The sequence below is a fragment of the Hetaerina americana genome, unplaced genomic scaffold (assembly GCF_022747635.1).
Source record: "Hetaerina americana unplaced genomic scaffold, ioHetAmer1.1.p SCAF_5, whole genome shotgun sequence".
Taxonomy (NCBI): Eukaryota; Metazoa; Arthropoda; class Insecta; order Odonata; family Calopterygidae; genus Hetaerina; species Hetaerina americana.
Window position 1 is genome coordinate 80,867,963 of NW_027287095.1, and position 14,062 is coordinate 80,882,024.

Genomic DNA, 14,062 nt, shown 5'->3' on the forward strand with positions numbered 1-14,062 from the left:
ACCTGCAGTATGGGACTCACAAGCATTTGTCAAATCAAACCCAAACCAATCTTATCAAGCTGATATTTCTCTAGTGTACTTGGCTATTCAAAGACTCAGTGACTCTGGTGGCTCATGTGTGTGTTGGATGACTGAATACCTTGCAGTATTTGCAGCATCAATTGCAGCAATGCATTTTATGCATTGATGCAATTGATATGCATGCGTGCAATGTGTATTTACTATAAGGGGCTATTAAAGATTAACTTGTTTTTGAAATGTCTGTGGTATCCAACATTTTTTGTGAAAATTTATGATTTTAAGCTAAATTTAATAAAAGTTCAACTTAAAAAATGATTGAGAAATTTATGCAGTTTTAAAAAAAGGCCTAGAGATGATGAATGTTTGGCTAACTTAATTTACAATTCATCAGGTGACTCATGTACAAGGTTTGTATAAAAAGTATCGGGAAAAGTTTATGAAAAGTAGATTAATTTCAGATATAGCTACAAAGCTTCAAAATTCTGCAACTCGCATCCCTTTAGCGTCAACACACTTTTTCCTGCGGCTTTCCCTCGACTCAAAGGCTCCCTGGTAGTTGGATTCCAGAAGTTCCTTAAGAGTGCACATGCAAGCTTCTTTGATGGCACTTATGGTCCCTTGGCGGTGTCCTTTGAGGAAGGATTTCACTTTTTGGAGTAGGAAATATTATGCTGGTGCCAACTCGGGACTATTCCAAAAGTCAGGGTCATCTTCAATGCATTTCAGAAGGTCTTTGCAAGCAGACACTCGACTTTACTTTTGATTGTTTGTCAAGACCTTCAAGATGAGTTTAGCGAAGATCTTTTGCATCGCCAAATTTTCAGTGATAATGGTGTGCTTTGTCATTGTATAAATGCCGATACGATCTGCAATCATAATGCACAATTAGCCAACAGTCTGAGTTCAGCGCTTCATGCACATGTTGTATGTTGTCATCAGTTCTTGGCGTTGACTGCCGTCCAGTGTGGGTCTAGTCCTCTACACTCTCTCGGTCATCATTGAAGAGCTTGTGCCACTTAAAAACTGCAGTTTGTGACATGCTTTCATCCTTGAACACTTGGCGAATCATGCCAAATGTCTCCATACCCAATCCTCAGTTGAACACAAAATTTGATGGTGTACTGCTGTTCAATCATTCACTGCATTTTGCGCTTGCACGGAGTCACTCAACAGGGGTCCACTAAAAATACGTTCTAGTCTGAATGAACGCTTACAGGCAACTGGTGCTTGGTGTATGTTGAAGGTCAGATGCCCCACTGATGAGCCTGCACCTAGGAAGCACACAGCGACATAGTCACATCAGGAAAAAATTGTTACCGATACATTTTATACAATCCTTGTATAATTTTCCTTTGTTGTTCAAGAAACAACAAACGATGAAGTTAATGTGGATCCAGGAGTGAGGATGCATTTGTACTGTTACTTAAGTTTTAGAGGTGCTTAAATAATGTTGCTTAGGGGTGTTTTTCTGTGCTGTTGCTTGTTTTTTGTGGAAATGTCACTTACTAACATAACATTTCTTTTATCAAATTCTTCTAAAACTCTGATTAAAATTAGTTTTTTTGGGCATTTTACAGAATATCAATGAAATGATTCAGCTGGAACGTCCAGATTGGCAACAGGTGATGTCGTACGTCACATCGATATACAAGCACTTTGAGACGTGATTAAAGGAGAGGCAAGATATTTAAAGCCTTGAATTTTGGAATTCATCGTGAGAATGTAGTGTCCCATCTGATCCTAAAGCTTTTTACCAAAGACTGCTCAGCTGTGAAGATCTTCAGTAATGGTGTGCTTACAGTAGATAAACATGTATAATTGTGTATATGTGAGTGTGTGCATGTTTGTTTGTCAACTTGCAAAAGTGAGTGAGTGGCAAAGCTATTATAAGTGGAATGGTAGAATCGTTGGCTTTGCTAAGATTCCTCCACGTCAGTTCTTAATGTTGAGCCTCTGTAGTTTTTACGCTCTCTCATCTGTTTGGATGAGCAGTGAAGCAGATGACATTTAAAATGCTTTTTTGCTCTGTGGAGGATTAGCATGCCTTTACTGTTTCTTGGTGAACGTCTGTAATTGGATGTTGTTTGCTAATCCCCAATTAATTTCAATGCTGTAGCAGTGTGGGATGGTTGATTTCAATGGGGGACTTTGAGATTACTTTTGGGGTTGGGGAGAAGAGGGCCCCAGTGGGCAAGGTGGTGATTTCTTCCTGCCAATGGCTGTTGATGCATACTTTGTCAGTTTTATTTTTGGAGAGCCCCTTGTGCCAGAAGCTCAGCTACTCATCTAGTCAAGCTAACTTGATGGCAGGAGAGTATATTGGCATTCAAGAAGATGATTTAGTCTGTGATATTTGTCAGACTGATTATGCAGTTCAGGCTGCTGAAGTTTCTGTTTGCTGAATGTTCTCTTTATGTATTTCCATCCAAGCATTGTCCACTAAAAAAGAGAGAAGGTGGATTTTTGTATTGAGAAAGATTGAGAGCATTGTACTTGCTGCTCCTGTTCATATTCCTATGAATGTTTTTAAGTTGTGTTGATGTCATTTATTTGTCTTCTTCGATGTTCTTCATGTAGGAGGAAACTCTCTCTGTATATATCAAAATTGCAAGAAAAGTGTTTTGTTCCTATTAGCTCATGCTAGGGTCATAAGATATATAAGCTTTTGATATATTTTAGTGAAATTGTGGAGCAGTATTAAAAACAAATGTCATCATATTACTTATTTTATAACTTGCCAGTGCATCTGAGGTAAAGAAAAATTTTGTGAGTTTTGTTGAAAAAAATAAAGAAATTACAAGTACAGGATTGTGTTAGTATTTTATTGAGCACCTATTGCACGAATAATTATTATTTTAACTTTTTTTCAGCCGTGAATAAATAATTCTTGATACCTGCACCTGGGAGATTGTTTTTTATGAGGTCTTAATGGGCAACAATAAAGCTATGGTACTAATACACTTTCTATGAAGTGACTTATTATATGACTTATTTAGAAATAGAACAGGAGAGTGCCCCATGCTTCTGTAAAGTGGTTAAATGAGTGGTGGTGAAAGTGAGCCAGCCACTTAATTTTAGTTTTTGTCCCATGTTGTCACTATTGCCTACAAAGCTTGTGTTTTCGCTCTAAAAATGCCTTGCTGATGTATGGAGATATTTGAATGTAAATAAGGTGAGTCTTGCGTAGAATGTGAATCCAAATACATTTTTATGTTCTCTTGAAATCCCTAGTGGCCCTCATGTTGTAATGAGGCACTTAGCTTGCCGTCAAAACTTCTAAGGGGCTGGACCACCAATTTACACTACCACCATGCCCAAGATGTGAAAAGGAACCATGCATGACCTTGGGTTAGTAGAAGGGCAAACTATCCACCTGGTAGACACTGATTTCCTTGGATGATTTCTATATTTTTAATTTGAATATTGTGCAATCATCCAGCAAATCATTCACCCCATTCACAGGTGACCGATTGTTACAATTTTTTTATCATGCATTTCTTTTGTTTCAGATCATATTTATTAACAGTTCTGTGTTTATTGTATGATCTGAATTATAACCAGATTGAATAAAGAATAAATTTTAAGACTTGGCTTAACTTTAGTTTTCTTTAAAATTTTATTCCTATACTGCTTGCACAAAGTTGTCTAAATCATTCCCTGAATTTTTTAATAACTGATCAAAGCACTTTTCCACGTGATAGTCTCTATCAAGTGGAAAAGGGCTTCGATTAGTTATTCATTTTGTTTGACTTCCACCACATCACGCCTGAAGCTACTCAATTTGTCCTGAATTTTTGTCCAAAGTGTAATGCTTAAATGGGTTTCTCATTTAAGTTGTTATTTATGCCTGTCTGGACTCATTTATTTTTGTCTCTACAATCTTAGGTACCACTTCTGAAATGACAGAGGATAACTCTGTTACTTGCAGTTGAATTTCATTTCTGTGAATTGGGTTTCCTCTCCTTTCCCTATTTTCAGTGCTTGTGTGCATCATTTCCTGATTTTTGGCATCTTAGTTCATGCATTACCATCTCTATACTTTCACTTGCTCATAACTTTACCTTGGGAACTATCTTGGGATGGAAGTAAATATTCTCCTGGGGTTTTTTTTTTGGTTAAAGATGCTCTTTAAATCTACAATAGGGTGGCTTGAGGATGTTCCATGGTTAAAGGACTACTATTTGGCACATTCTGATATTTCTTATGATACAAGATTTTTTAAGCTACAAAAAACTGAAGGTATAAATTCATTTTCAGTATTGGAGGTTTTGTTGATAAATTCTCATCTATGCAAAATCAGCCATGTTTATATTTTAGAGAAATTCAAATCTGAGCTTAACTTTCATTTGCATTATCACATGTCAGGCACAGTGGATTGATATATTATCCTGCAATATGGGATCGTAGATTTTCGCGGCGGTGAGATGAAAGTCTCTTCATTCTCGGGATGTCACCGCGTAGGTTGTTTTTCTGACTCAACAACCTATGCGGTGACATCCCGAGAATGAAGAGTCTTTCATATTATACTGCATTTGCAATGGGGGAGTAGTAGAACTGAACAGACAGATTCATTACAGATTTGGATAGATGTGTTAAGTCAAGTATATACTCAACAAATTCTAATGTTTCCCTGTTGAAGAGTGAGATGAGTTATCTCATTGGTATTCTCCAGTATAGCTATGGAGTCTAATGTAGATTTTTTATTTCTTTATCTAAGAATTTATATCGTTGCAATTAGGCCATTGTCCTGGTGGCAATGGTCTAGTCTGGTCAACGTCACTCATACATTCATACATACACAAGAAGAACAGATAAAAGACAAAATGCTCTTACATACAATGGCACTATAAGATTACCTGTAATTATAATTATAGATAATCTACCAGTTGTGGTAGGTATTTGGATGGAGACAACTAAAAAATAATTATTTGGTCTCTTGTAACAAAACACAACCCAACATCCTATTCTAAAACAAGCCCTTCTTTATCTCTGTGTACTTCTCTTGATCCCGTCTAACATCCTTATCCCATTCCTGCCCTTTTCTCGTTTACCTAACATTCTCCCCTCTATCACAGTCTTTGACATCCCACTGCCAATCAACATGCTTTTCATCCATCTTTCCTGCCTCCCTATAATTTCTCCCAACAATCACCTCGCCTCCTTTACCATACACATAGCACTTCCTGATTAGTTTTCATTTCTGTCAACTTGACCTCCACCACCACATTTCAAAAGCCTCCAATCTACGCCTATCATCCTGCTTCAGTGACCATGTTTCCGCACCGTACATAACTACACTCCCTACAAAAGTTTTGACAAGCCTTTTCTTAACTTCCTTACTCAATGTCCCTGTGATCGATACCATCCTCCTCATGAAAGCCTCTTGCAATTGCCTTTAGCAATTCTTCTCCCTACTACTTTGACCCATTTTAGTCCAAAACATTTCCAAGATACGTGAACTGTTCCACCTGCTCTAACTTTTGCCCTCCTGTTTCCACACTAAGCTTAGACTTTCTCTTTCTGAGAATCTGCATAACCTTTGTTTTATTTATGTTGGTTCTCATCCCATATCTATCGCACTGAATTTCGAATTCACTCATTAATACTTTCATCCCCTTGGCTGACTGGCAAACTAAAGCTTGGTCATCAGCAAACCGAACTGATTTTACTATTTCCCCAGGGACTATGATTCCTATCTCCAGTTCTTACCATGCCTCTTTAATCATTTTCTCTGCTTGTGCGTTGAACAGCACAGATGATAATGAACAATTCTGCCTTATTCCTCATCCTAACACTGCCCATCTGGATTCTCCGTCCTCCACTCGCACCTGAGCAGCTCTAGACATGTACAGGTTATGGATTAGCCTCCTTTCCCTCCAATCTATTCCTATTTTCTGTAACATATTTGTTGTTTTTTGTGGTTTGTTGGTTTTTTTAGTTGGCTTTTTCCATTTCATTCGGTCAAATGCCCTTTCAAAATCTACGAAAGAGGCAGGTATGTCCTGATTGTAATCTACATATGTTCCTCTAATAATACTCTGTAAGAATTGAAATTTATTGAACCACCATTAGACAACCACCTGTCAATGTGACAGTGACAAGGCCAATCAATATCTTTTCATATGAAATGCATGTACTATAGGTGACCAGGCAAAATATAAGCATCACAATTTCCTGGGTGGAACATGAAGCGGGTCCTTTAATGCTATATAATGCCTGCAGCAGAGAGGGCTTCAGGCCGAAGCTAGTCTGGTAATGCCTTCAATGCCTCCTACCCACACCTGGAGTCGAATCATTGGGTCTAGTAGGGTAAAGATACATCTAGCTTTGCAACTGGCATTTCATTCATTATTCCCTCCTGAATGTCCTGCTCCTGAACCTGGTAAGAAAACTGGGAGACACCCGCTGCCAAGTCTGGGGCAAGGTGAATGAGACGCTGCCTCACATCATCACCACAGTCGAACAGATGGTGATGACATCTTAACTAAATTATGGACCTCCTGAGGACAGCCCTACTAGTGTTGTGGATATCAGCGGGTGCCAGGTGATCCTTCACTCATGAGGCCAGACCTAGTCATCTGGGAGGTGCCGAGGGGTGCAGTATACATCATTGACATGACAGTGCCCTTTGACATTCATCAAGAGGTCCTGCACGTGTGGAAAATTTGACCAAACAGTGCCCTGGTTGATGGGATGCGAGTTCAGTGGGCCTTCAAGCTGCAGATCTACCTGGATGCATTGGTTGTGGTTTCACGGGGGAACAATAGTCTCATTGACTGGCTCCATACCACAAAAACTCCAATCCTCAATGTTTGAGGATGGGAGTTTTTGGGTTACACTCAAAGGTTTGTATTGTCTTGTTGAAACACTCTTCCTTCCCAAACCTGTGCTATTTTCGTGTTTCTTTTGCTGTAGTTTGGTCCAGGAGGTTATCGTAGTATTTTCTAGTACTTGTTTAATGAGTGGGAGGATTATCTATCAGCATAATTCCTTTTACATCCCAGAAAACTGAAGCCATCACCTTTCCGGCCGACCATATTGCCTTCGCTTTCTTTGGTGGTGGCGAGTCAACATTTCTCCACTCCCCTGACTGCTGTTTCGTCTTTGGGGTGTAGGAGTGGACCCATGTTTCATCTGTGATCACATACCGGTGAAAAAATCTGATTGGATGCTTTTAAAACGGGTCAAACATTATGTAGAAAATACCATTCTGATGCGTTTGTGATCCTGTGTCGAGAGTCACGGCACCCGTTTAGCAGATAATTTTCTCATACCCAATTTCACTGTTAAAATGTAATATCATATGCCCATTCAGATAACATCCCTACAGCTTCAGTGATTTCTCGAATTTTCAGTCGGCAATCCTCCATGACCATTTAATGAACTTTTGCAATAATTTCTGGGGTAGTGGCTTGGCCGAACACTACGCGGATCATGATCTAAGCTGTCCCGACCAAACTTATTGTCCACTTGAGACAATGTGTAAAAAAAACAGTCAATGTCTTGAAATTGGTTCACTTCACCCGCACTCAACAAAACCAAACGATATTCACATGTTGTGTTGTTCGGATTGGATATTTTCTTTTCGCTTCTGACACATCATTCGTGAGCCTAAAAATGTTGGTAAATTACAAAAACGCAATGAAATCATTTTCTATAATTATATTTTTGAAAGATAAAATACAAAATTAAAGTAATATGCTAACTCTAGCTATTTGCTTCCTGCTTTAATAAGATGTAAGTTTTAGAGAAAATTTGTCGACGTTTATCATTACGTTAGGGCTTCCAAAACTCCAGTAAACTTCGCGCCAAATCATATCGATAACTTCGATAGACATCAGCACATCGTAATTCAAAGAAACGAATGTTGTGGTTGAGTTAAAATTTAAATCTTAGCTCAGCGCACATTAAATGCAAATGGCTCCTATTCAGTTTGGAAAGAACAAGTGATAAAAGGAAATTTGAGAATGGAGCAGTTTTTGATGCCTCTAACTTGGAATCATGCGAATTCTCAGACAGTGTATAACTTAAATCGTGATAGCATAATATTTTGATACTTAACTACCGTTATCTGTTGCTGTATTGCATTAGTTTAAAATGGAAGAAGGTGAAATAGAATGTGATGAATCTCCTATTGGTGATGAACCTATGTTAGACACTTGTGAAAGCATTGAGCCAACCTCGGAAAACCCTCCACCGGTGGTTGAAACTCTTCCAGCAAAGACTGAGGGCATAGAAACAAAGGTTCCAGAGGGTAATATGTCATACCATTATTGTTCAAAGATAATGTTATTGTTTTCTTAAAGAGTATGTGGACGGTGACTTTAATTTATGCATCAAAGAGTTCGTTATGTCACTGTCTCCATGTTACATTGTGGTTATATTTTTATCGTGGAATTATTTAGGTAAAGGTCAACAGCAGGTATCAAGTGTGAGGCGATTGCTTACTCCCGATGAGATTCAACTGATAAAGTCTATTTACTGCAGTGGCTTGCCAGAAGAAATGAACACCAAAGAAAAGATAAAAACTTACTTTTCTGAATTTGGAGAGGTTGTTCGAGTTTACATGAGTTTCAAGAAAATGGCGTGCACTATTCATTTTAAGGACCATGTAAGTATGCTTAAGGACCATTAGGTGAGCCAACTGTTCCTTAAAGCCCCTTCGAATGTGGTAGTGTGGTTAAGTCATGTAGAAGGTAGTATCTCTAGATAAATAGGTGTTAATAGATAATTTGAAATTTAAAAGAAATAAATGAATATGATTTCAGTATAAAAGTTGCTTGAGGTATATGTATATCAGGTAACTTTCCAATTATCTGAGAAACAGTATTTAAACGCATTCTACAAACAGTACTCTTAACAGCCAAAGTGCTTACACTACCAGTATACTATGATGTTACTTGCCAAAGTGGTTTTGCCCAAATCGTTCATATAAATGCGCAAAATAAGATAATTAATCTCAAACAATGAAAATGGTTAAATATCTAATGCCCTGCACACTTAATGGTAATGTCTGCCCACTTTGGCTGTATTATTAAAAAGTTGATGAGCCCAACCCAACATTTGGAAAGTCTTTTCTGTGTTCCAGTTCCTTTTCCTTGGGATCACACACTATAAACTTCTCATCCATATTTACATTCCTTCCAAGCTTGGTTTCTTCCTTAAGAGACCCATCCTCTGCTCCAGTGGAATTTACCAATCTAGTAGGGAGGCTGTCAATGATTTAGACAGCTAATTTTAGTGTTTCAACAACTCATTTCGAGCAGAAGAATCCCATTTGATCTGCTGTTTCTTGGGTTTGAATTTGTTCATTTGTGTTGATCATCGTGTAACCTTGAGATATTGGATCAATGACCACCAATATAAAATATGACTGATTTCTTTCAAATAAATCTTTCTTTGAGTGGGAAACATTTGAAAATATACCTTTAGTAATTAGCATTTTTATTCAGCATGAAGGAAGCTAAATTTGAGAATGTTATCATGTTCTTATACTAGAAGTGATAGCTTACCTGAATAATTGGCCATGCACCGGCTGAAAAATTGTGAACTTAAATTTGTTTTTCTTTATATTGAATTTCTTCCTTCTCATTCACACCATCTGCCACTGTGTGTGCATTTTATTTTCTTACCTTGGTCTATGTAGTCTGTGGCTGGATTTAATTGGCTAATTAAAAGAATAGGCAGACTGTCCAAGGCTGGCATTGTGATATAAGTTTTCAAAAATACCTTCTGAATGGATTTGATTGAGCACCAGATTTTAATGTGTGTATCAGAAAATTGTAATATTCAACTGCATTCTCTTCCATCTTCTCCATTCAAATCTTTCATTTGAGCTGACCTTGTACTCATGTCAAAAAGTGTATTATATTGGTCTCAAACTTCTATTGCCATGACATGTCAGGAGTGTTGTGAATCCTTTATATGGGCGAAATTAATGTTGGAAGGTAATTGGCTATGGACTGTTGTCACTTGTAAGTATCAAGTGAAAAAAATTGCCATACTGAGAGAACTGGAAATCTACGTTAAAAATATTCATATTCAGGCAAATATCAGGTATAAAGGTATTTCACGAGAAGGAATATTTCTTGCACAGGGTTTCATATATAAGCAATACCTTTTCAATTGAATATTGACTGAATTAATAATATGAAGGGGATTTACTGTATGAAATGATATATTTTTCCAAGTATTTTTGTTGATTCCATTAAGTGATAATGTAATTTCTTAATTATTTATAATTCTTGCTTTCAGGAGTGATAATTATATTATTTGATATCTATGATTATGCAAATAAAATTAAGGAAAAGTGTTTAGATGTTGATGATTATCACATCCCAGCATGCCTGAACATTTTATTGGATTTCTTTTCTCACCTTGGTTAACTGGCATATTAACATATGGTGCTTAAAATAAATGTTACTGTAAAAATTTTGTTAGCACAACACATACTTAAGCTTTTTTAACTCACCATAGCTTCTATAAATGCAATAAAACTCTTTTTGTGATGTTTCTGTCAGTTTTGAAGTTTTTACTGTTTACTAGTATAATGCGTATGGTACCACTGTGCTTTCTAAAATTGCAAGAAAACAAAAATATAAGTGTGATATATCATCCTCTCTCCCAGATTCGAAAGACAAACCATATCTCACCTAAATGGTCATGGTTATTTTCAGTAGTGACTTTTTCAGCTTTAAGTATTGTAGAGTTTGTATAAAGTATTCCTTTCTTCCCATATTAGAAATCTGCCGCTAGTGCTAAAAAGTATGGTGGAGTTTTTGGAACAAAGCGGTTTAGTATATTTTGGAGCCAGTCATCAATATCCAAAGGCTCCAAGTCGCCCACAGCCTCCAAGCCACCAGCAGCAGCCAAATCTCTCACAGCTGAGCCAAAAGAGGATATGAAACCAGGTGGCACCATCGATGAGCAAAATGTCAAGGAAGATACTAAAGAAGAAACAAAGATGTCTCTCCGAACCTTTGCGAGGTTTGAAATTCTTTTGCAATTTTGTAAATCCCAAACTCACTTCTTATTGGCACCCTCTTGTTAAAGAAAACCAGAAATAACTACCTTCCTGAGTGGTTCCTACACTCTAATTTTGAATACCACTAAGTTTGTTTCCTGACCTTAAGTTGTTGTTGACCTTTCTCAGACCCATGGAAACTTTTCAAGTTGTAATATTAAGTATAACACCATGATGCTTTTAGTAATTATTATAAGGTCCCAATTACACGGCCTGCTTCCCTTAAGGATGGATAGAGTTTTCCAGCCAAATTGTGTACACTTTCAAACTTCCCATTGATATGATGTGGCATGGTGCGATTTATAGGAATTTTTAGAAGTTAATTATGAAAACAAATGAATTGCCATTCAATTTCACTCTTAAAGTTTGAAAGTTATTTTATGTTTTCCAAACACCATCACAGTATTTACCTAATTTTATAATATAGTCCAAATATTTATGGGCAAGATATACTGCTGTATGGTTTATATTCTTCTCATGGTATATTGAGCATTAAATTCCTCTGATTTATCATGTACACACCAATAACATTTTCTGATACTATCTGAATGTCCATGAAGTGGATACAATTTTGCATGAATAAAATGCACTGTGCACATTATTGAATTACCCTGTCAGCCATTGCAGATGCCGGATTTTAATTTCTGGATCTACACTTGCTGTAACCAATGACCTCGAAACATTTTTTTGTCCCTTTCATGGAAAAAAGTGATGGGAAGATGTTTGGGAGGCATAGAAATATTGTCAAATTATGCTAATATGTTAGGACACAGAATGAAGGGGGTACTTCAAAAAGAAATTATATTTTCATATGTTTGAATGAGAAGGGTTTATTGTAGTGTCAGATGCCAGGTTGTCCTTTGTTAGGAGAGGCAAAGAAATATTATTGTTGCTGTTTTATGATTAATTCATGAGTACATATATATTTAATGGTGTTATAGTAGTGTAATCATCTAGTCTGTTGACGAACGCATAAAATTTATTTATTTTTGACTTTTGTAGAACAAAAAAATCTGGGATATTAGGTGTATGCTGTTCATGATTCAGTCCACTTTTCAACTCTGAATATTTATCACTGAGAGCAGACATTGTATATATTTTTACTAAGACCTGAACTTGGTATGGAATAGAAAACTTATGACCCAAAATTCGTCATATTTTGTATACCTGATATGATCAGCAGTTGTGACCTGCTTTTATATTTAAAAATAGGTCCTGTTAAAATATATGAGATAAATCAGGATGAATGCATAATATTGCATGCAGAAAATCCTGTTAGTCTATCTGACGGTAACAAGTCATTTGCCTTGCTAGGTAAGATTTGGCAATAAAGTAGTATGTTTAGTTAGGGTCTTTGATTTAGGCATCCATTGGGAATTTTCGGAAAGACCTTCATGGCATGGTGGAAGCATTTGGACTGAAAACTAGAATGATGGTTGTGGATGAGAAGGACAATAATTGGATCATAGTCAGCATATGTGATTGGTGAAAACTTTTTTTTTTGTACAAATATATGGTGTGTTCACTATTGCTGTTGCAATGATATGTATTCTTATTGTATCACATCCACCTGTTTTGGGATTTTCAGTTTTGGAAATCAGCCAAAACCAATGTACCGTTTTGGCATTTTCTTTTTTCCCCACTTCATTCACATTCATTAATTTGCACTACACTCATGCTTTGTTTATTGGTGTATATATTCATTTATTTTAATGCTCTTATTGAAGTTAGTAAAAGCATTGAATAAGTCTAAAATGGATCATATTGAAATGATTAAGGTAAGTTATTAAAAATAATAGCAGTAATATACCTGGCTATAGTAGCTATTTGATGGACCCTGGCACTACCCCTCACTCTACTAATGAACCCTAACTAATGTGGCATAAAATATCCTCAAACCCTATGCATATTATTATTACTTATTCTTTTAATCTGCATTTTGTCTACCTCCCCATACTTCAACAGAGATACTGCTTCTTTTCCCTCCTCCACCTCTCTTCCCCAGCATTTTACCCTCTATTACCATTGTCAGCATCCTATTGCCCATCAGTATTTTTTGCATCTCCTTGCCTTGTCTTTTTCGAATTCCTCATAACAGCTGTCTGTCTCTCTTCCCCTACCATGTATATGACTTCATCATTTGTTTTCTAAGATTAAAATAATAGTTGCTAATAATCTATGTATAACATGTACTTGCTATGGAACATTCATAGATCCTACATTCCATGTAATGAAAGGAAGTTGATTCCACTAATGTATGCAGATCTGAGAGCTCATCTATCTGCTTTTATTAATTTTTTAGAAGAAAAGTGGCTGAGTCATTACCATCACCGAGCAAAGCAGAAGAAGTTAAACCTGCAAAGGCCGCAAGACCAAGAGGCAAGAGGAAGGAGAAACCAGATAGTGCTCCGTCAGTTGTTGATGTAGTGTTCAGCAAAAATGCCACTATAATGGATCTGAAAGAAGTTTTAAAGAAGCCAGCTAAAACATCTGAAGAAAAGTATCGAGTTTTGGAAGCAAGGGATAAGTTGATAAGAATGGGTTAGTTTTTCATTTACTCATTGAGATAGTACACTGATATGACTCCTCAATTTTACCAATATCATATGGCAAAGTTAGGGAAAATTATGTAAAAAACTAAAAAAGTCATTGGAAGTGAAAAATTACACTCCTTAGCCATAGCTGCTGTTACATTTGAGGTTTTATTACATTTTGTTCTCTATTCACTCACAGAAAGAGAGAAGCAGCAGAAGAAACTTGGTGTTGCCGGGAGATTGCATGGCACTTGCCCTGATATGTGTCCAGAGAAGGAGCGATATTTGAGGGAGAGTCAGCGCCAAGTTCATTCTTATGAACTGAAGAAGACAAAGGTTGAGTATTTTCATTATGTTATAACTTTTAGTAGAGGTGTGCATATTTCTAATTCAGAGGATTTTATGGACGTCAGTTAATTTGCAGTTGGATTAAGCGCTGAACGCATTTAAAATGCATGCAACTATTGAAAACTAGGAAAACTTC

General features: G+C 36.8%; 2 protein-coding genes across 2 annotated transcripts in view; both read left to right on the forward strand.

The window, feature by feature from the left end:
* The window catches only part of spdi (split discs), a 442,952-nt gene extending 440,004 nt beyond the window's left edge, over window positions 1–2,948 (forward strand). The window contains exon 18 of the mRNA XM_071592136.1: window positions 1,599–2,948. Within this exon, the coding sequence (XP_071448237.1) occupies window positions 1,599–1,688 (90 nt within the window). The 3' untranslated portion in view covers window positions 1,689–2,948. The remainder of the gene's footprint in view (window positions 1–1,598) is intronic.
* A 4,953-nt stretch (window positions 2,949–7,901) lies between these two features.
* xmas (RRM_XMAS2 and SAC3_GANP domain-containing protein xmas) overlaps window positions 7,902–14,062 on the forward strand; it is a 32,263-nt gene continuing 26,102 nt past the window's right edge. The window contains exons 1-5 of the mRNA XM_071592137.1: window positions 7,902–8,275; window positions 8,427–8,632; window positions 10,763–11,007; window positions 13,347–13,585; window positions 13,778–13,914. Of these exons, the coding sequence (XP_071448238.1) occupies window positions 8,119–8,275; window positions 8,427–8,632; window positions 10,763–11,007; window positions 13,347–13,585; window positions 13,778–13,914 (984 nt within the window). The 5' untranslated portion in view covers window positions 7,902–8,118. The remainder of the gene's footprint in view (window positions 8,276–8,426; window positions 8,633–10,762; window positions 11,008–13,346; window positions 13,586–13,777; window positions 13,915–14,062) is intronic.